This window comes from Theobroma cacao, chromosome 4, assembly GCF_053813885.1.
Source record: "Theobroma cacao isolate CCN51 chromosome 4, ASM5381388v1, whole genome shotgun sequence".
Lineage (NCBI taxonomy): Eukaryota > Viridiplantae > Streptophyta > Magnoliopsida > Malvales > Malvaceae > Theobroma > Theobroma cacao.
The window spans coordinates 925,822-945,232 of NC_142642.1; the positions used below are offsets into that span (position 1 = coordinate 925,822).

General features: G+C 35.7%; 3 protein-coding genes across 4 annotated transcripts; all 3 read left to right on the forward strand.

Moving 5' to 3' along the window:
- The first annotated feature begins 315 nt into the window (after positions 1-315).
- On the forward strand, positions 316-9,312 carry LOC18600802 (polyribonucleotide nucleotidyltransferase). The gene is made up of 16 exons (XM_018120350.2): positions 316-682; positions 1,333-1,488; positions 1,573-1,743; positions 2,705-2,830; positions 2,913-3,074; positions 3,208-3,327; positions 3,749-3,886; positions 3,980-4,142; positions 4,256-4,381; positions 4,562-4,692; positions 4,883-5,102; positions 5,197-5,280; positions 5,751-5,830; positions 6,278-6,421; positions 6,876-7,562; positions 8,573-9,312. The coding sequence occupies exons 1-16, from the start codon at positions 359-361 to the stop codon at positions 8,675-8,677; spliced, it is 2,937 nt and encodes a 978-aa protein (XP_017975839.1). The 5' UTR covers positions 316-358; the 3' UTR covers positions 8,678-9,312.
- A 173-nt stretch (positions 9,313-9,485) lies between these two features.
- Positions 9,486-12,564, forward strand: LOC18600803 (cysteine-rich RECEPTOR-like kinase, putative (DUF26)). Its single transcript, XM_007031477.3, has 8 exons — positions 9,486-9,896; positions 10,320-10,638; positions 10,713-10,838; positions 10,958-11,094; positions 11,172-11,382; positions 11,481-11,724; positions 11,968-12,118; positions 12,230-12,564. The coding sequence occupies exons 1-8, from the start codon at positions 9,486-9,488 to the stop codon at positions 12,539-12,541; spliced, it is 1,911 nt and encodes a 636-aa protein (XP_007031539.2). The 3' UTR covers positions 12,542-12,564.
- A 2,527-nt stretch (positions 12,565-15,091) lies between these two features.
- CRK42 (cysteine-rich RLK (RECEPTOR-like protein kinase) 42) lies at positions 15,092-18,460 on the forward strand. Of its 2 annotated transcripts, none has more exons than XM_088805846.1 (6): positions 15,092-16,018; positions 16,200-16,313; positions 16,452-16,802; positions 16,959-17,196; positions 17,345-17,489; positions 17,594-18,460. In XM_088805846.1, exons 1-6 carry the CDS (start codon positions 15,223-15,225, stop codon positions 17,954-17,956), a joined length of 2,007 nt encoding a protein of 668 aa, XP_088661972.1. In that variant the 5' UTR covers positions 15,092-15,222; the 3' UTR covers positions 17,957-18,460. The 2 variants fall into 2 exon arrangements, with proteins under 2 accessions (XP_088661972.1, XP_007031540.2); XM_007031478.3 differs by having other exon boundaries at positions 15,094-16,018; positions 16,209-16,313.
- The last annotated feature ends 951 nt before the right edge of the window (positions 18,461-19,411 follow it).

The following is a 19,411-nucleotide window of genomic DNA, read 5'->3' on the forward strand; positions in this document are numbered from 1 at the left end:
GACAATTTCAATTTTTATTTTTCCAAATAAAATAATTTTATTTTAAAATTTATAGAATTTCTCTTCAAATAAAATTGTTTTTTTTTAAATCCCTTGTCCAAACGCACCCTTAAAAAAATATAAATGTAAAACTTAAAAATTTTTACTTTTATCGTCCATGACCAAATATAGAAAGGGGAATGATTCTCTTTTGGCCAAAATGGTAACCGTCAAAAATAACGCACAAAAATTTTGTGCTCAAAATGGTAAAATACATCTCATTACACCAAATCAAATCCTAAAACCCTTTCCCTCTCTCCCTTAAACCCTAAACTTCCCCAAACGAAAATCAGAATCATCATTTCTTCCTCCAGTGGCAATGTCCTCACTAGCTATCAAAGCTCGAGCCAAAGCCAACCCACTCCTAACATGGCGAGCCCTCCGTTTCCGCACCATCTGCAGCGGCGGTCTCGGTTTCGCCACGTCTGAGTCCGACCCACCTTACCCACCAGTGGCAGGGACCAAGTTTCTTGAGTCATTTAAAGAAGAGTTCGAAATTGGATCCAGGGTAATTTCACTTGAAACCGGTAAAATTGCTCGTTTTGCTAATGGGGCTGTCGTTTTGGGCATGGAAGAGACCAAAGTTTTGTCCACTATTGCCGCCGGTAAAGGCGACGCTGTTCGAGATTTTTTACCCCTCACTGTAAGTTATATACTCAATCTTCTCTTTTGATATGGGGTAATTTGGATTTTATGTATTTTAGCTTTCATTTGACGCGAAATGTAATGTTGGCTCATTGTTATAACAGTATATTTATTCCAATATCAAGATTTCAAGGTTGCTTAATTAGTTAGTATATTTATTGGTGAAGAATGCTTCGAATGATGGGACGAGAGTAAGAATAATTTGAGGCTTTTAAAAGGTTATGAATGCTGGCTTTCTAAGATTGCCGTTGGTTGCTATTCTTAATTTTTGCTTTTTGCTTCGTTAAAAGTTGTCATATAAAGTAGAGTAAACATTAGAAAGTAAAATCATGATGAACAAATGACTAGAATGTGACTCCAAATTAACACAATTGTCGTATAAATGTAAAACCATGCATTTCTCTATTTAGAAAAATTCATTTTTAGTTCTTTAAAATATTTTCTGCATTTGTAACTAGACACACTTTTTACCTTTTGATTTTGAAGCAAAAAGAAGAAGCAAAATAACGACAAAATGGACTTTATTAAGTCTCTATTGGTTTTCATTTGGATTTTGTTGGTAGATTCATTTTCTTGGATGATAGACACCTCTTGTTTGTATGTTAGATTTATTACTATGTGGTCTTAATGGGTTTTCCTTCTTATAAGGTTGATTATCAAGAGAAGCAATTTGCTCAAGGTGTCATTCCAAATACATTCATGCGGAGGGAGGGTGCTCCAAAAGAACGTGAACTTTTGTGTGGTCGCCTCATTGATAGGCCCATACGGCCTCTTTTTCCTGCTGGTTTTTACCATGAGATCCAGGTCTGATGTTACTTCTCAGATTCAAATGTGTGCATGTATATGTATTTCAGAATTTCATTTGATTGATCTTGTCTGATTTAATAGGTAATGGCAAGTGTTCTTTCTTCTGATGGAAAACAAGATCCAGATGTGATGGCAGCTAATGCGACATCTGCTGCTCTTATGTTATCAGATATTCCATGGGGTGGACCCATTGGAGTTGTGCGAATTGGGAGAATTTGTGGGCAGTTTATTGTTAATCCAACTATGGATGAGGTATTAACAAGAGCTTTTATTAGTTCTGGATATCGATTTAGGTATCACTTCTATCATTATTACAGGTAGCAAGTGCAGAGTTTGGCTCATTGTAATTGCCAAGTTACTCATCATTTCCTATATATGGTAATAAGTTAGTCAAAATAATTAGAAGTTAGTTATTAGACACTCACCATAAAGGTATCTCATTTCAGAGTTCTTGCATATGTATGGAATGTTTAGTTATGTAATTGTTAATTCAGTGTGTTATCTCCCTGGAAAGAAGATCATCAGGTTGAAAAACATTTGTCAGTAATGGAAAATGACTAAAGCGCTTATTGGAATGTTGGGTAGATAAAAAGAGGTATTGTAGGGGGGGAATAAAGCTGATCCTACAGTGGCCTGTGGTTACACAATTGTGTAATAGTAGTTTGTTTATCCATTCAGGTTTACACATACTGCTATTTTTTTCTTAGATTCTGGAGGACTGTCAGATATGCTATTATGGTATTTGGTGTTTGGTAAGATAGTGCTTTCAAGGTACTGATTAAGGGTTGTAAGAATACTTGGAATGCAACCCTTCTTGAGGGATCAAGACTGCTCTCAATGTTTTTATGCAGTGTCAATCTCCCCCCTCCTGGAATCTGGATTACTTTTTCTTAAGTTTACCCTCAAGATGATTTAGTGTGATGTTCCCTGATATTTTCTTTCCTTTCCTTGTCTGAGTTTGCTGAAGAATGGTTTTATTTCTTTCCTAGTTTGTTATCATTTATTGGGTTCTGCTCTGGTCCCTTGCTATAATGTTAATGCCTCAAACTCACAACGTTAATTGTTGTTTTTTGAGCAAGAATGGTTGTTAATGAGTTTGTCTACCTATGTTGAAGTTGCTTTTAAGCTTTGTAAACCTGTGCAGATCTGCAGACAATGACCTTGCTATGTGAATTTTCCTTATCCTCTGATCAGTGCTTATTTGGTAATGCAGCTTAGTTTAAGTGATCTCAACTTGGTATATGCCTGTACAAGGGACAAAACCTTGATGATAGATGTTCAAGCTCGTGAAATCTCCGAAAAAGATTTAGAAGCTGGTTTAAGACTGGCTCATCCAGAAGTGAGTCACAAGACTTCTAACAAGTTTTCATTGTGTCTGTCAATTAAAGGAAGAGGCCATTAAGATGGGTTTATTGATTCAGGCTGTTAAATATCTTGAACCTCAAATCAGACTGGCTGCGAGAGCTGGCAAACAAAAGAAGGAATACAAATTGTCTATGGTCTCAGAACAAACTTTTGAAAAAGTCAGAAACCTGGCAGAAGAACCAATAGAAGCTATTTTTACTGATCCTTCCTATGGCAAGGTGAATACATTTCTTCTTTATTCTATTCTTTCACTCTAGATATGCTATGTGTATTTATATGTACAGATACACTAGAATTACCTCTTTTTATGTATTCTTGAGTTTCATGCTTTGGAAATTTTGAATAATATAGTTTGAACGTGGAGAGGCTCTAGAGAAGATAGCACAAGATGTAAAAAACGCACTTGAAGAAGAATGTGATGAAGAAAGCTTAAAAGTTCTGCCAAAGGTTGTAGACACGGTCAGGAAAGAGGTGAGCTGTGCCTTGGGAAAGTGTAAGGAAATCTGTTTGGTTGATTTATATCATACATTTTCATGACTGTTTTAAATTCGTCTTTTTTCTTTTATTCTCCAAATTATTTTAAATTTTTTTTCCTTTTATTTTTCTCCTTTAAGCTTGATTTGGACAAAGCTGTACAATGTTTTTTTTTTTTTGGCTTTAACAAAAGATTGGATCACATAATAAAGTATAACTAAGGCATTCGCTGTGATCTTGAGCAACCTATAAGTTTCTGACAAGGAACAGATGGGAAATTAAGGTTAACACCTCAAAAAACTGCTGCCAGGGGATTGCAAATCAGATGATTTTGTTACTTCACCCTTACATTTTTGCCTATCCTTGTTCTTAAACTTCTTGAAATTGACATTGCTCAAGTTGATTAAAAAAATATCAGGTTGTTCGCAAAAAGATTATTTCTGAAGGATCTAGAGTTGATGGGAGACATCTTGATGAAGTTAGGCCAATATACTGTGAAGCTGGCCATTTGCCTATATTGCATGGATCTGCTCTTTTTAACCGTGGAGATACTCAGGTTAAAAATACATCTCCGAATGTCTCTACATATAATATGTTTCAATTTTACCTTTCTTTTGACAGAGAGTTTATAGTTGATGTTTTCCTTCAGGTTCTGTGTACTGTCACACTTGGAGCACCTCAGGATGCACAACGCTTGGACTCCTTGGTTGGTCCCCCAACAAAGCGCTTCATGCTTCACTATAGTTTTCCACCATTTTGTATCAATGAAATCGGTAAACGAGCAGGCCTGAACAGACGTGAAGTAGGGCATGGTAAATCAATTTCCTTTATCTTTATAACATGTTTTTGTGCATGCATGTAAAAGAGTTCTTCTCATTTAGATAACTAAGGTTTGTGCTTGTTTCTTTTCTTACCTTTTCCATAGGAACTCTTGCGGAGAAAGCTCTTCTTGCTGTGTTACCTCCTGAAGATTGTTTCCCATATACCGTTCGCATCAATTCCGAAGTCATGGCTTCAGATGGTTCAACGTCAATGGCAACTGTTTGTGGAGGTATCCTTTTCAACCTGCAGTAGGTCCTCTCATTCATTTGTAGATTAATGTTTCATCTGAATTGTATCTTCTTTATATGCTCAGGTTGACAGTTACATGTGTGGATAGATAAGTAAAATTTACTTCCTCTAAACTATAACACTAATCATGTTTTAGCATGATGGCATTTTCCTCATTCAGGCAGTTTGGCGTTGATGGATGCTGGCATTCCATTACGAGAACATGTTGCAGGTGTTTCAGTGGGTCTTGTTACTGATGTTGACCCTGCAACTGGTGAAATTAGGGACCATCGTATATTAACTGATATTTTGGTGAGATTTTCACTTGACCTATTCTAAATTATTGCTTATGCAACAATCTTTTGGTCACTTTTATTTTGTTGAATACTAAAACCTTGAACAGATGTTAGAAACCAACACTTCTCATTATTTCAAAATTAGTATGTGACGTCAATATTATGAAGTTGGTTGTTAGAGTTTATTAAAATAGTGATCTCTCTAGGGTCTGGAAGATCATCTGGGAGACATGGACTTCAAGATTGCTGGAACAAGGAATGGAGTTACAGCAATTCAATTGGATATAAAACCTGCTGGAATTCCGTTAGATATAATATGTGACTGTTTAGAGCCTGCCCGTAAAGGTCGCCTTCAAATCCTTGATCACATGGAGCGAGAGATTAGTGCACCTCGAACTCAAGATGATAGAAATTCTCCTCGACTAGGTTTAAATCCTTATATATTTTCACTTAACTAGTTCAGATACTCAGCGACAATTGATTTTCTGCTTTAACTGAAAATATATGCTCTCTGATGCAGTTACCCTGAAGTTCACCAATGATGCTATTCGGAAATTCATTGGGCCTCTAGGTTCTGTTAAAAGAAAAATTGAAGAGGAAACAGGTGGGTGTTGAACATGAAAAACATTTTACCTTGGTTGGGGAGGTAATTGGATTGTCATTTCGATCATTTCCCTTATGATGGTATTCTTACTGAAATAATGTTATAAACATTTTTCATAATTCACAAAGCTTTTTTAAGGGATTAACATGGGTTCTTTTTCATATATCGTGGCAACAGTTTCCTTTGTAATTACTAGTCATTGACAATATGGATTTTCACACTTCATATTGGATATGAAGATGATTTTTTCTTTGTTAGACTCAAGCATCAGTTTGGCAGCCATGAAACTATCTGTGTTTTCATGTTGCTGCAGAATTAGTATATCTTTCCAATCATGGATGATTCATGGACATGTGTTGTTTGTGCATACTTTACCAATTAACTTCTTGTTGCTGCAACTTATAGTTGTATATGTGCATTTCCCTGCCATCATTCATTCAATAACCATGTTAATGCTTTTCAAAATTCAGGGGCACGGATCTCTGTAGGCGATGGAACAATTACTATAGTTGCTAAGAATCAGGCTGTGATGGAGAAAGTGCAAGATAAGGTATTCACAGCATTCCTTATCTTGATTGACATCTGATATTACTCTAGTTTGTTGTAGATCTATGCAAAAGTTTGATACTTATTCATTGTCATTATTTCCTCCTTCAATTCTAAAAGTCATTGACGCTATTTTGCAAATTTAATGTACTGTATTACTGGTTATTTCTTTGACTAACGAAAGTAACTAATTTCTGGGGAATTGGTATTTGTTTTCAAATTTAAATGCCTTGAACCCTCTAGTATGTGCTGCTTGAATCATTTCTCTCTCATTTTACCACTAAAATAAACCTTGTGGATAGAATTTTGCAGTCTCTTTCCATGCATGTGTGGCATTAATTTTGTCCATCTTGTTCATGTTGCTGCTAGTTTATTTAAGAGCATGAGCATGCCTGTTCATTATGCTTTATCCTATTTAAGTGCCTTAAGTTATCCTTTTTTTGTGCTATAGGTTGATTTCATAGTTGGCCGTGAAATTGAAGTTGGAGGAATCTATAAAGGCATTGTGACATCAGTCAAAGAATATGGTGCCTTTGTGGAGTTCAATGGTGGACAGCAAGGCCTGCTACACATTTCTGAGTTGTCACATGAACCGGTAGGTGATAAAACAGTCGTGGTAGCTTGGAGTAGAGCAGTCCTGTTGATTTTATCTATCACTTTCTTTTTCTGAATGGCTGCATTTTTTTCTTTTTCTTCTTTTTCTTCTTTTGGGTCATGTACAAGTTTGCTCAGAGTCTTAGCATTTTGTCCAATTCAAAGATTTGGCAAACTGTTGCATTTTGTTTTCTTCTTAAATTGGTTTGCTATTTAATACTTAATAAGAATTCCCAATATGCATGTGTCTGATATATTGTTCTGATCAGCCAAGATCATGAAAATTTTCAGAAACATATGATAATGCTTCAGGAACAAAAAACCAGATTATATTAATAATTAATAACTATTGTTCTGTGTAGGGTTTAGGGGTGTTTCATATGAACTGTTTGTTTCACAAAGCTTTTATGTAAATAACTATAGCCTCAGAAAACTTGTATTCATCCTTTCATCAGGTGTCTCGGGTTTCAGACGTGGTGTCTGTCGGCCAGCAAATTTCTTTGATGTGCATAGGGCAAGATGTTCGTGGTAATATCAAATTATCTCGTAAAGCAACTTTACCTCAGCCTGGATCTAAGACAAAAATTGCAGTTGAAGGATCTGCTCCTGTTAGTAAAGAAGCACCTAACGTTTGGGTATCACTTGAGAATGTGTCTAATGGAGAACAGCAGACATCTACTGTAGAGGAGTTGCCTCTGAGAAAAAATGAGGATGCTGAAGCAAATCCTTTTGCCTCTTCAGCACCAGCTGTAGTAATTCGAAGTGCTGCTGAGTGTGATGAGGAAGAAAAATCTGCTGGTTTGAGTAAGACTGCCAAAAGTGCACCTAAACGAATGGGCATTTTGAAAAGGAATAATAAGCTGAAAACAGTCCAACCTTCCAATAACAAGCCTGATTCAACACTCAGCAGTCTGTTGTCAAATTCCTTGTCTCTAATGGGAAGGGAGAAAGAATTTATTAGTGAAGATGAAGGTGAGAATAATCTGAGTAATCAGAAGGACAAGGAAACTGATGATAAGACTCCTATGACACCTCAAAAGCTAAAGTTAGGAACTAAGGTTACTGCCAAGGTTTATCAAATTCGTGCACGTGGTTTGGTTCTTGATTTGGGTGGTGGAATTCGTGGCATGTATAGGTTTGAGGTATGTATCCTTTGTCTGACACTGCTAGTGCTTTTTCACTAAAAGGGTTTGTCTCTGTCCATGCTACCACCCTTCTCACTAGGATGACCTTTTATTAAAATTTCTTTACATGCTACAAATTATTCTTATCATCTGTATTCAAGTGCCAATGTTTTAAGAGCCTTATATTTTCTTTATAGGTGCTTTGTTAACTCATTGGCTAATTATTTACAGCTTCTTTTTTATTTAGTTGACTTTGACAAGACTATCTAGCCTGCTATAGGTCCAGAGATAACAGTCATTACAGTTTATTTTCAAATACTAAAAGAAAAGGAATTTTTGGCACTGCCTTTATTCCTTCTCTATTTTCCCCTATAAACACACTTTTATGGAAAAACATGGTTGCCGCACTAAAATAGGTAAAGTTTTCTGTGGCATTTACCTTTGACACATCAATACTCGCCCAGCCTGAAGAAGGTGTTCCTTGCTATAGATCATTGTGTTCTTCATTTCCTCATCACTCCCCCTCTCTCCCTATTAATTGAAATTCACTATGGAAACTGCCTACTAGTTGAATTCATTGATCTTTTTCATTCCCCTTTGACCTTTTTTCTTTCTCTCTCTCCTTTTTATTTATTTTTAATAATTGTTTGACTAATTTGAGTCTTGTTTCTAATGTCCAAGTCCATCTCTACAAAATTCTGATTGGGACGGATATTTGAGTTCAATAGGCATGCATGTGAATTTATTTATTTGTCTTGCACTCTGTTTGAGAAAGTTCTTTGTGTTTTATATGTATCCTGCCCATCATTTCAAATTTTGCACATCTGTGTTATTTACAATTTCCATTTATTTTTCTTTTTTGATGCATTTCTAAGTTAATATATCTAGTTATTTACCCATTCATCTTCAATAATGCATTTTGATGGAGTTATGCTTGAACCAAATTAACTTTGATTTTGATGGCCCTTAATCTTTTTATTCCAATAAAACTTACAAAATCTCACTATCTTAATTTGATTGAGATGCAGCCCAATGGTGAGAAGGACTTCAATGTAGGTGATGAGTTGCCAGTCCAATGTTCAAGTTTTACATCTAAAGGTATCCCTGTCATGTCTTTGGTGGATGAGGAATGATAGCACATTGACAGTCCATTCTGAGAATAATGTCAAGTAGATGGCCTTGCGGATTGTGGTTGAATGATATTCTTGTTCCAGTGACTGAGCATTGTCGAATTCTTGACACAGTTTTTTGGTGAACAAGGTTGCACGGAGAAGGCAGGTGCATCTTTATAATCTGATTCAAAGATATAAATTTATCTGCAATTGTTCGAGGAAGCTTTTGCAACCTGCCTAATCTATGGAAATGTCGAGAACGCTGACACCTAATGGCAAGCTAGCTGTTCAAGCAAGGCTTAACTTTTGCCACTGGACAAACAATCATACCTTTCTTTAACCTCAGAGATTTTGATAGTTGGATGGCCTCTTAGTTTCTTACTGTATTTTGTAAATTCGAACATTCCATTTATCGATAATAAATCCCGGTATTTGAAGAAATAGGGAGGAACTAGCTGCTGTAAATTTTCTACTGACCTTGCTCTTAACCAGTTTAGGTTCATTGATTCTGCAATAGAATAGAATCCTTGATTGATAATATATGATATTATATATCAAGTATAGCAATGGTTGTAACTTGAAGTCTCCAATGTAATTGATTTTTCCATTTGTACAATTAGAATATATACCACTGACATTTGGAAGTATTGTAGCTGTTTGGGTTGGCCTCCTCTTTCAAGTACCAAAAATTTTCACAATTACTAAATATAAACGTAACAAAATATAGGCCTAAATATAACCAAAAACACATGAAAAACAGAATCAAAAACACAAAACTAAAGATTAAAATTTCTTAATTGATCCAAATTCCCGACCTCCCTTCTCTGTCATGGCAGCTTGTCTTTTCATTTTGATCCTCCTCATTGCCTTTTGGATCCGTTCATCTCATGCAGACCCTAGACTTGAAATTGTTGCACATTCATGTGAGACAACTTCTGTGCAGAACGTGGACAAGTACCGGAAGCTCTATGCAGTTATCCTGGAAAACATGGGATATGAGATGTATCGTAACAAGTTTGCATTTACTGAAGCAGGCAAGCCGCCTGACAAATTATATGTCTTATCTCAGTGCATGGATGATCTTTCTAACTTTGAATGTGCACAATGCTTTTCAAAGATCGGTAATCTTTTGCCTGGTTGTCTTCCTGCCACCGGTGGCCGTGTTTATCTCGACGGATGCTTTATCAGGGCTAGCAATTATAGTTTCTATCGGGAAATCATTACAGAGGGTGATATGAAGGTGAGTTGCATTTGTAATTTCTTCTCATTCCTTGTAGACTTGTGACAAAAGAAAAAGGATGGAAAATTGTCTCTTTGCCCTTCCTGGCATTCATTGATTTATTGCAGAAAGTTGCTATAATATGTATGGAAAAATGGATTTTAAGATGAGCATTGCAAGAGATGAGATTCATGGATCCTTCAATACAAGTCATAACCCATTCCCAACCCTGCATCATTTCTCATTTCATATATGTTTTTTAACTGCATTATCTGTTTCTGTGCCATTGTCTTTTACCAATTCCTTATTGCTTCCATACAAACTTTTGCTTTCTCTACCGCTCCAATTCTTTTGGGTCTTTTTTAAGCCTCATGAGCCTTATGATAGTTTCTTTCATTTAACAAGTTATTGAATTTCTCCTCTTTGGGGGTTGAATGGAGGTAGAGATGCAGCGATGATGTTGACACCAAGGAAGGATTCCCAAAACTGTTAAGAAATGTACTCCAAAAGATTGTCTACAAGGCTCCAAACAACAGAGGTTTTGGATTGGCTCATGAGACAAAAAATGGAACCACAGTTCATGGCATGGCTCAATGCTGGAGAACCTTGGACAAGGATATGTGTTCTGCTTGCTTGATAGATGCTGTCAATTCTGCCTTCCATTGCTTGCCATCGGAGGAGGGACGTGCCCTCAACGCTGGCTGCTTTTTACGTTACTCCACTTACAAATTTGCCAATGACCCTGATGCTGGTTCAACCCGATGTTAGTTTCCAATGACCCTGGTTCATTCTATTTGCTTAAATAGTAATGTAATTAGCTTCATTTCTCTTTTGTAGATGCAATAGTATCATTCATATTTTACATCATCTTCGCGGTCGCCATTGGCTTATTGGCCATTGCCATTGGGTTGTGTCTGGGAAAATTGGCTTACATAACGAAGAACTCTGGACGCAAACGGAAAGGTAGTGTTAGAAAAGCTTAAAAGAAATCATGAACCTTCTCTCTCCTTTAATTCTTCTCGTCTCTATTCTTTTGCCAGAGATTGGTCTCTTATATTTGGTTTTGTATGTTACTTACACAGGAAAAGAACTGGACTTGGCAGCAATGGACCAGGCCATGCAGTTCTTGCAGTTCAAGTTTTCGACTTTGGAGAAAGCAACTGATTGCTTCGATGCATCTAACAAGCTTGGTTCTGGAGGATATGGTGAAGTATTTAGGGTATATACCAACACTTTTATCTTATGAAGTATTTAGATGTTCCTGTTCTTCTCTATAATATCTGAAAATCTGTGTAGGGAACCTTACAAGATGGAAGAGAAATTGCAATAAAACGTTTGTATGTAAATGGCAAGAGCCGAAGAGAGGAGATATACAATGAAGTGGATGTTATCAGTAAAGCTCAACATAAGAACCTGGTTCGTTTCCTAGGTGGCTGCTTCACCACAGTAGAGAATTTCCTTGTCTATGAATACCTTGCTAACAAAAGCCTTGACACCATCTTATTTGGTAAGTTATCGGCATCTAAATACTAGTACAAGCTAGAAAGAATTCATTGGAAGTACTAAAACAATCTGATAACTGTTTTGATGCCCCCTGGAAGAAAGATCCGGAGAGGAAGAAAGAGCTAGCCTGGGGAATAAGGCATAGGATAATCATAGGAACAGCTGAAGGTTTGGAATACCTGCACAAAGGCTGCAGAGTCCGGATCATTCATCGGGACATCAAAGCGAGTAACATCTTACTAGACTTGAAATACAGACCCAAAATTGCTGATTTTGGCCTGGCAAGGTTTTCTTCCCGTGAGTGTGACAAGAGTTCCCTTGTCAACAATCCTGTCGCCGGTACATTGTAAGTACTTGATACAGAATCTTGTTTCAGCTCTAGTAACCTGTTGGCAACTACTAGTATATTTAGAACTACTCATGTCTTTTCCATATATACAAAGTGAGCTTATTGAATCTTTGTCTAGAGGGTACACGTCATTCTTCCACATAATATGTACATTCTCTCATAATTTAGACATCAAGGCTGTTAATGCGCAGTATTTAGATGAATTCATAAACCTTTTCTGTGGTTTCTTTGCCTTTGTAGTGGGTATATGGCTCCAGAATACATTGCCAAGGGAAGACTAACAGAAAAAGTAGATGTTTACAGCTTTGGGGTTCTGGTGCTTGAAATAATCAGTGGAGTGAAGAACACAACACTAGAATCAGATAACTATTTCGAAACTTTGGTGACTGATGTAAAAACCCCACAAACTTTGCTTACAAATTTATCCAATCTGTTTACTGATATATATATGTACTCCTTAACTTTTATTAACAACCTTTCCCTGTTCTCACCTTTTTACCAGGCATGGAAGCACTTCCAATCCAACACAGCATCAGAAATCATAGATGAGAGCTTGGAGATTGAAGATGTTGAAGAAACAAAGAGAGACATCCAAATTGGTTTGCTCTGTACTCAGGCGAAACCGGCTCTGCGTCCCAGCATGACTAAAGTACTTCAAATGCTGAGACATAAAGACATGGAGTTGCCTGCACCAACAAAACCTCCATTTTTGGATGAGTGTGTAGAATTATCATCTTCATTTGGCTTTATTCCAGGAAAATCTCAAATGTTCAATCTACATAGACCTCAGGATTGTAATTATCAATGCCTCTAATTGAATCTCTCTTTCTTCTTTTTGTCCCATTTCTTCTGTTGCTTTTAGGATGTCACACACAACTTTCAGCATATGAATGTGGTTCAGCTGCTTTGCTTTCATAACAGCCGCTGTTCTTGATTCTCATTGCCACCAAAAAGTAGATTCATAGGTGATCTACTAATAATGATTCTTATTCCATTTTTTTCTTCTACATTGAATATGATCTTGAAAATAGAAAACATATTAATATATAAAACAACTACTCCAACATCATCTACAATGTCATACATATCACATGTAGAGCATTACCATTATGATATTATTTCTTGAAAATTCACTAATCATATCAAAAAATAAAATCAGCATAAAATACTTTAAAAAAACTTTAAATTATTTAAAAAAATTTAAATAAACCTTTATTTTTCTATTACGTTCAATTAAGTTCGTGTATTTTTTATTTTAAGTAAAATAGACTTTTATGATTAACAATTATTTAAATATTATTAATCAAAATATCACATGACTATGTCATTATGTCATATTAATATGTCACATAATCATTCACATGACATGTCAGCACAACACGACAATACGTGATATAGAATGACATGCGATATTTTGATTAATAATAATTCATAAATCATTAATTATAAAAATTTATTTAACTCAAAATAAAAATATAAAAATTTGATTAAATATAATAAAAAATAAAATTTTATTTAAAACTTTTTGAACAGCTCTTGAGTTTTTTTAAATATTACATGAAGTTAATGAATTTAAAAACATAATTATATATATATATATATATATATCCCAAGTTGAATGAATGTTAATTGAGGTTCTAGAAGAGGAAATAATGACAAGTAGAAGTAATATTACTGAATTTTCAAAGAATAAAAGATCAGAGAAGGTGATAATTAATTGTGACCTTTGGACAGTCAAAAGTCAAAACTGGAAAATGGAGTAAGAAACAAACAACGGGGGTGGGGTGCTTTGATTTTGGTGTAGACGAAGACCCTTTGCTACCACGTGCTGCTTTGAGTATTTAATTTCTTTTTTCTGCAGGAAAGAAAATGGACAGACCACTTGCCGAGGCGGTTGAACAAATCAGACTCAAATTAGGTAAGATTAAGATATTTTGTAAGCAGATTTGGATAAGACTGGAGTAGTAAGTGTTAAGGTACCTAGTATTTAAATACGATTATAAATAATGATTTTTAATATTAAAGTTTTAATTATATATATTTATTTCTAAATTTAATATTATTCATATAATACTTATTAAAATTTATTAATTGTTTTAAATATAATTTTAAATTTTAATTTATTTTTTGTGAATTAACATTAATTTATGAATTTGGTTTTTATTAATAATATATTTAAAAGATTCATTTAAATTTATTTTAATATGATATTTGAGGAATAATGTATAGGATATTCAAATACAAGTTCGAAAATCAATTCAAAAAAAAATTAAATATTTATTGGTTTCGGATATCCTACCAAATAATAAGATTTGGATTAAAGTATCTGAAAAATAACAAAAACCTTACCTTTTGGATTTAATTTTTAGACCTCTAATATTTTTACTTTTTTATATCACAAATTTATTTTTTATGATTTTTACACCTTTTATATATTATAAAAAATTAACTTTTAGTATAAAATAGATTAAAATTTTTATTTTTATTTTTATTTTCGTGAAAATAAAAAGAAGACCAAAAGGAATTCTATTAAAAAAACAAAAGAAAAACCCCAATTTTCCTCGATGAAATGCGAGGCGTTGATTTATTAGTAAGGAATAAATCGAACAGACCCAGATGTGAAGCTGCATTCGTTACATCATGTTCTGGAAGTCAATGATTAAAGAGAGACGAAAGTCTTTTGTGTTTTTTGAATAAAGAAAAAGAAAAAGAAAAAGAAATGTATACCTTTCGATGGATCAACACGTATTCCCCAAGAATTGGGGACTTTTATGGCATAGAAACCACCCACCTACAAAGCAAAAACAGTGGAGGACAGGGGAGTCAAGTTATTAGCAATCTATTGAATTCTTAGAAAGTGGATTAGACTTGTGTTGCCTGGTGAGCTGTGTGCTCCTCTTTACCTAAATTTTGAAGAAAAAGTCTAAAACCCCCCAAAAAGAAATGATAATTTGCCGTGTCTTGATTGATTCCATGTTTTCTTCAGCTTAGAGGGCAAGAAAAGTGAAGCAAATTTCACTTCATTGGTGTATCATTTCATTAGATATAAGGTATTAAATTGTATCTAATTTTGAACTTAAATGATAAATGCATATGATTTTGATTCAAAGAAATCGGATTTGAGTTTTCCACCCAAGCAAAAATTGGAGTGGAATTTGAAATGTTTGCCATGTTAGACTTGTTGATTAGAATAATTTAAGGTCAATTTATCAACGCACTTACCTTAACCATAACTGGTTATACTATACCGAATGGATCAATCTGTCTTCCACAGGGTGATAGAGACAGAACAAGAGAAAAGTAAAAAAAGCCATAGGGTAGAAAACTGTGCTTAGACTTGAAAGCTCCCTTGTCGGCTGTAAAGACTTGACAGGAGCAAGCCGGCAACAGCCTACTTTAGCAGTATTCTTTTCATATTCCTGCTTCTTCTGCATACTTCTGCGTTTCCCTGAAACTGCAACTAAGTTAAACACCCACAAAAGAAGAGAGAAAAAGATGAAAGAGAGAAGGCTAAAGTTGATTCCCATGCAGTTCTCAGCCTCTAAACAACCATACTGGAGATGGGTTTTCTTGTTAGTCTTCCCTTTGTTGCTCTCCAGCTCCTTCTCTGATCCAAGGATCTCAAACGCTGGCCTTTTGTGTGGCCATTCCAGGCCACCAAATGGGACCAACTTAATTCCAAACTTTTCTGAAGCGATGCGAGGCTTGTCACAAGCGATCAACAATAGCCACTTTGCTTCTTACCACCTCAACTCTACATCTCCAATGTATGTATTGGCTCAGTGCCATCAAGACCTCTCACAAACTGATTGCCTTCTTTGCTATGCAGCCGCAAGGACTACGCTTCCACGTTGCCTTCCTTCTGTCTCAGGTCGAATCTTTCTTGATGGCTGCTTCTTGCGTTACGATAATTACAGCTTTTATCAAGAGTCTGTCTCATCTAGTTTGGATAATGTCAGTTGCAGCCCTGATGAAGCAACAGTGTTTGATGGAGATAGTAAGAGGGTGAATTTATTTGGTAGGAGTGTTGATTATGCAGTTGGGAATATGACTAGGATTGCTTTGAGAAATGGAGGATTTGGGACGGTGGGTATGAATGGTGTGTATGCATTGGCACAGTGTTGGAAGAGTGTTCCTGCTGAAGGGTGCAGAGAGTGCCTGGAGAAGGCGGCAAAGGCGGTGAGAGGCTGCGTGCCAAAGGAGGAAGGGAGAGGGATGAATACTGGGTGTTATATAAGGTACTCGACCGATAAGTTTTATAGTAAAGAGGGAGAAGCAAAGCATGATCATGGTAAGTCTGCCATAATCCTTTTCCAACAACTTCCAAAAAGTTCTAGTTAGGTTATTTGTTCACTGTTTCCTCTTTGGCTGTTTTAGAGTAGATTTTGGATTTTTCCCTTGTATGAGTTCTAAACTCCGTTCACCTCTTTTCTTCTCTCCTTGTTGTATTGAATGTATTTCACCTTTTCGAGGGACTTCAGAAATTGCAGTCATAGTAGCAATTGTCTCATCAATAGCTGCATTCTTGATGGTCTCTCTTTCAGCAGCTTACGCTACTTATGCAAGATTGTCAAAGAGGAAAGAAGGTACAATCACTCTGAGTAATCTTCACTATGTGCAGTGATAATTCTAGCTGTTTTCATTCATCTCAAATCTCTTTAGCATCAATTTTTGCATAAAGCATTAGCCTCCTCTTATCTATTACTCTCTATTGCATTGCCTAGAGCTCAAAAACCTCGGCCAGATTTCCAAAAGCTTTGACAAATCAGGTTTGAAGTTCAAGTATGAAACCCTTGAGAAGGCAACCGATTACTTTAGTCTTTCAAGGAAGCTAGGCCAAGGAGGAACTGGTTCTGTATTCATGGGGATTCTTCCAAATGGGAAGACTGTAGCTGTGAAGAGATTGATATACAATACCAGGCAATGGGTAGATGACTTTTTTAATGAGGTAAACTTAATCAGCAGAATTCAACACAAGAATCTGGTGAAGCTTCTGGGTTGTAGCATTGAGGGCCCTGAGAGTCTCCTGGTTTATGAGTATGTACCAAACAAGAGCCTCGATCAGTTCATTTTTGGTAAATTGTTTTCCCTTTACATGATTTAGTATGTCTTTTTTCTTAGTAAAAACATGATTCTTCTGATTAATTACAGCCTAAATTTTTCTATTGCCATTCCATTCTGCTCTCTGTAGCCTACTTCCGAGGTGTTGATGATTTTACTTTCATACGCAGATGAGAAGAAAACAAACCTTGTAAAGTGGAAGCAGCGGTTTGATATCATTGTTGGAACAGCTGAGGGTCTAGCACATCTTCATGGAGGAGGGTCTCACGTAAGGCTAATCCACAGGGACATTAAAAGCAGCAATGTTCTTTTAGATGAGAATCTCAACCCCAAGATTGCTGATTTTGGACTCGTACGATGTTTAGCTACAGACAAAAGTCATCTTAGCACTGGGGTTGCTGGAACACTGTAAGTTTAGAGAAGATCTATCTGATTGTCTGATTGGTTTTTCATACTGCTATTCATTAGAATCAAATGCATTTCATCAGCATGACATTGGTTCATAGTTTGAGCAGTACTACATGACAGAACTTCATATGAACTGCTGTTGATGCAGTGGATACATGGCTCCAGAGTACCTTGTTCGAGGACAACTCACAGAGAAAGCAGATGTTTACAGTTTTGGGGTGCTAGCTCTTGAGATTGTATGTGGTAAAAGGAATACAACCTTCACAAAGGACTCTGGTTCCCTTCTACAAACAGTAAGCTCCTAAATCATTGTTCATTCGGCATATTGCTACTTTCTCTTGCTGTTAAATCAGTTAGAAATGAAATGAGAATTCTGATAGGGGATTTTCAACCTCAGGTTTGGGCACTTTACAGATCAAATAGATTGGCTGAAGCTGTGGACTATAGCATAAAAGATGATACTTCAGCAAAAGAAGCCCCCAATGTGCTTCAAATTGGACTATTGTGCACACAAGCTTCAGTTTCCTTAAGACCATCAATGGCACAAGTAGTTCAGATGCTGACAGATAAAGATTGTGAAATTCCTTCACCCAACCAGCCTCCTTTCTTGAATGCTAGTGTGCTAGATCCAACAAGCTCCACAAGGTCCAACAGCACAGACAGTTTCACAACAAACGCAGTGAGAAAAATTCAAGACTCAGGTACATCCTCCGAGCCTTCTAGGACTCTCAGTTCAGATGAGGCATCAAGAAGCCAATGATTGATGCAGAAGCCAGTTGAAATCCCAGGACTCATCTAGTTATGAAGGGTTTAGGGGAAGGTCTCTGGCATAATTCTTTTGGGGTACAAAGCAGCAATGCCCATTGAAGTTTCAATCAGCCGAGAGTCCACAAATGCCACAACATAGTAGGAGACAAAACATTGAGCAATGAGAGTAGATATCTATGCATTGGCATATCAATTTTTCCGCAGAGCTTGTGAGACCATAGCTTTGTCTTTTAGCTTTCATGTTTAATATTTTTTTCAACTTCTTCTCACACAAAAACATTCTTCGAGGAATCCAAAAGTTAAAAGAGTAAGTAGGGGTAGTTGCTGGGGACCCATTTGCCTCCATAGATGGATGCAGTTCTTTCTATTTTCTGTCAATTGATTTACAAACGACTAGAGCCACCTCACTCTATCCAGTGGATGATTAGGATGTTATTTAATGCTCTTATCATATGGCCTTTTCAGAGCAAATAAACAGATGGGGCTTAAAATTAAATATTTGATGTGACACGGTCATATACTTACCACGTGGCATGTCGACTTTGTTGTTATCCACGTGGCTAGATAATTTTTTTGATTCTCCCACCAGTCCACGTGGTTACATAATGTACATGAAAACATGTCACCCGAAACATTCATTGTACTTATTTAGGCATTGATTATCTATATTTGAGATTCACACCCATCTCCCTTCATAAATGGTTAATTATATCGAGAAGTAGGTAATGTGTACTGGTGGCAATTTGATTGGTCGGTTTGGTTATTTCACGTTGAAGAAAAATTTAACTTTTTCTAAAGCAGGTTATTTTGGATTCAAATTATTTTGAATTTAAATCATATCTAATTATTTCAGATTTGAATCATTTTAATTTATTATTCAAGTTATTTAAATTTAAATCATTCGAGTTTAAATTATTTTAAGTTCAAATTATTAACTTTTTAAAATTAAATCAAATTAGATTTTGATAGAGTATTCTAATTAAAGTAATTTTAGATTAATTTTTTAAACATCTAAATTTAAAAATTTCGGTTTGAATTGAATAAGTTTAAATCGTTTTAATTTTTTCTAATCGAATCAAACTCAATCAAATCGAGTACATTTTCGAATTTAAGTCAATTTTACTAACTCGACAAGCAACTTTCCATTATTGAGCATTATTGGAACTTAGCACCGTTCATTATCAAAGGTTTAAAAATTCTAGGATAATTTTATTTTCTCCTGGTTTAAATGGTGGTCGCTTATTTTGAAATTTAGGCCTTCCTGTGGGCTTTTCTTTATCCGGCTATTTTGACTTTTGATAACTTTCCTTGAACTAATTTCTGATTTGCTAACTGATTTTCTTGCTTCAGTACCAAAAAGAAAAAAGTCAAAGAAAAAGGAAAAGAATGCTTGTGATATGATCTTAACTTGTCTTGTCTGAATCTGTGACACATAAAAGTTGCTTTT

What these genes read in the sequence shown, in the direction of transcription:
- LOC18600802 (XM_018120350.2), top strand. Translation starts at nt 359, where the DNA reads ATGTCCTCACTAGCTATCAAAGCTCGAGCCAAAGCCAACCCACTCCTA. An exon ending in GAGATTTTTTACCCCTCACT is followed by an intron (nt 683 to 1,332) that starts GTAAGTTATATA and finishes CCTTCTTATAAG; the next exon opens with GTTGATTATCAAGAGAAGCA. An exon ending in GTGGCATGTATAGGTTTGAG is followed by an intron (nt 7,563 to 8,572) that starts GTATGTATCCTT and finishes ATTGAGATGCAG; the next exon opens with CCCAATGGTGAGAAGGACTT.
- LOC18600803 (XM_007031477.3), top strand. Translation starts at nt 9,486, where the DNA reads ATGGCAGCTTGTCTTTTCATTTTGATCCTCCTCATTGCCTTTTGGATC. An exon ending in CTCTGGACGCAAACGGAAAG is followed by an intron (nt 10,839 to 10,957) that starts GTAGTGTTAGAA and finishes TTACTTACACAG; the next exon opens with GAAAAGAACTGGACTTGGCA. An exon ending in CCTTGACACCATCTTATTTG is followed by an intron (nt 11,383 to 11,480) that starts GTAAGTTATCGG and finishes CCTGGAAGAAAG; the next exon opens with ATCCGGAGAGGAAGAAAGAG.
- CRK42 (XM_088805846.1), top strand. Translation starts at nt 15,223, where the DNA reads ATGAAAGAGAGAAGGCTAAAGTTGATTCCCATGCAGTTCTCAGCCTCT. An exon ending in ATTGTCAAAGAGGAAAGAAG is followed by an intron (nt 16,314 to 16,451) that starts GTACAATCACTC and finishes TGCATTGCCTAG; the next exon opens with AGCTCAAAAACCTCGGCCAG. An exon ending in ACTGGGGTTGCTGGAACACT is followed by an intron (nt 17,197 to 17,344) that starts GTAAGTTTAGAG and finishes CTGTTGATGCAG; the next exon opens with TGGATACATGGCTCCAGAGT.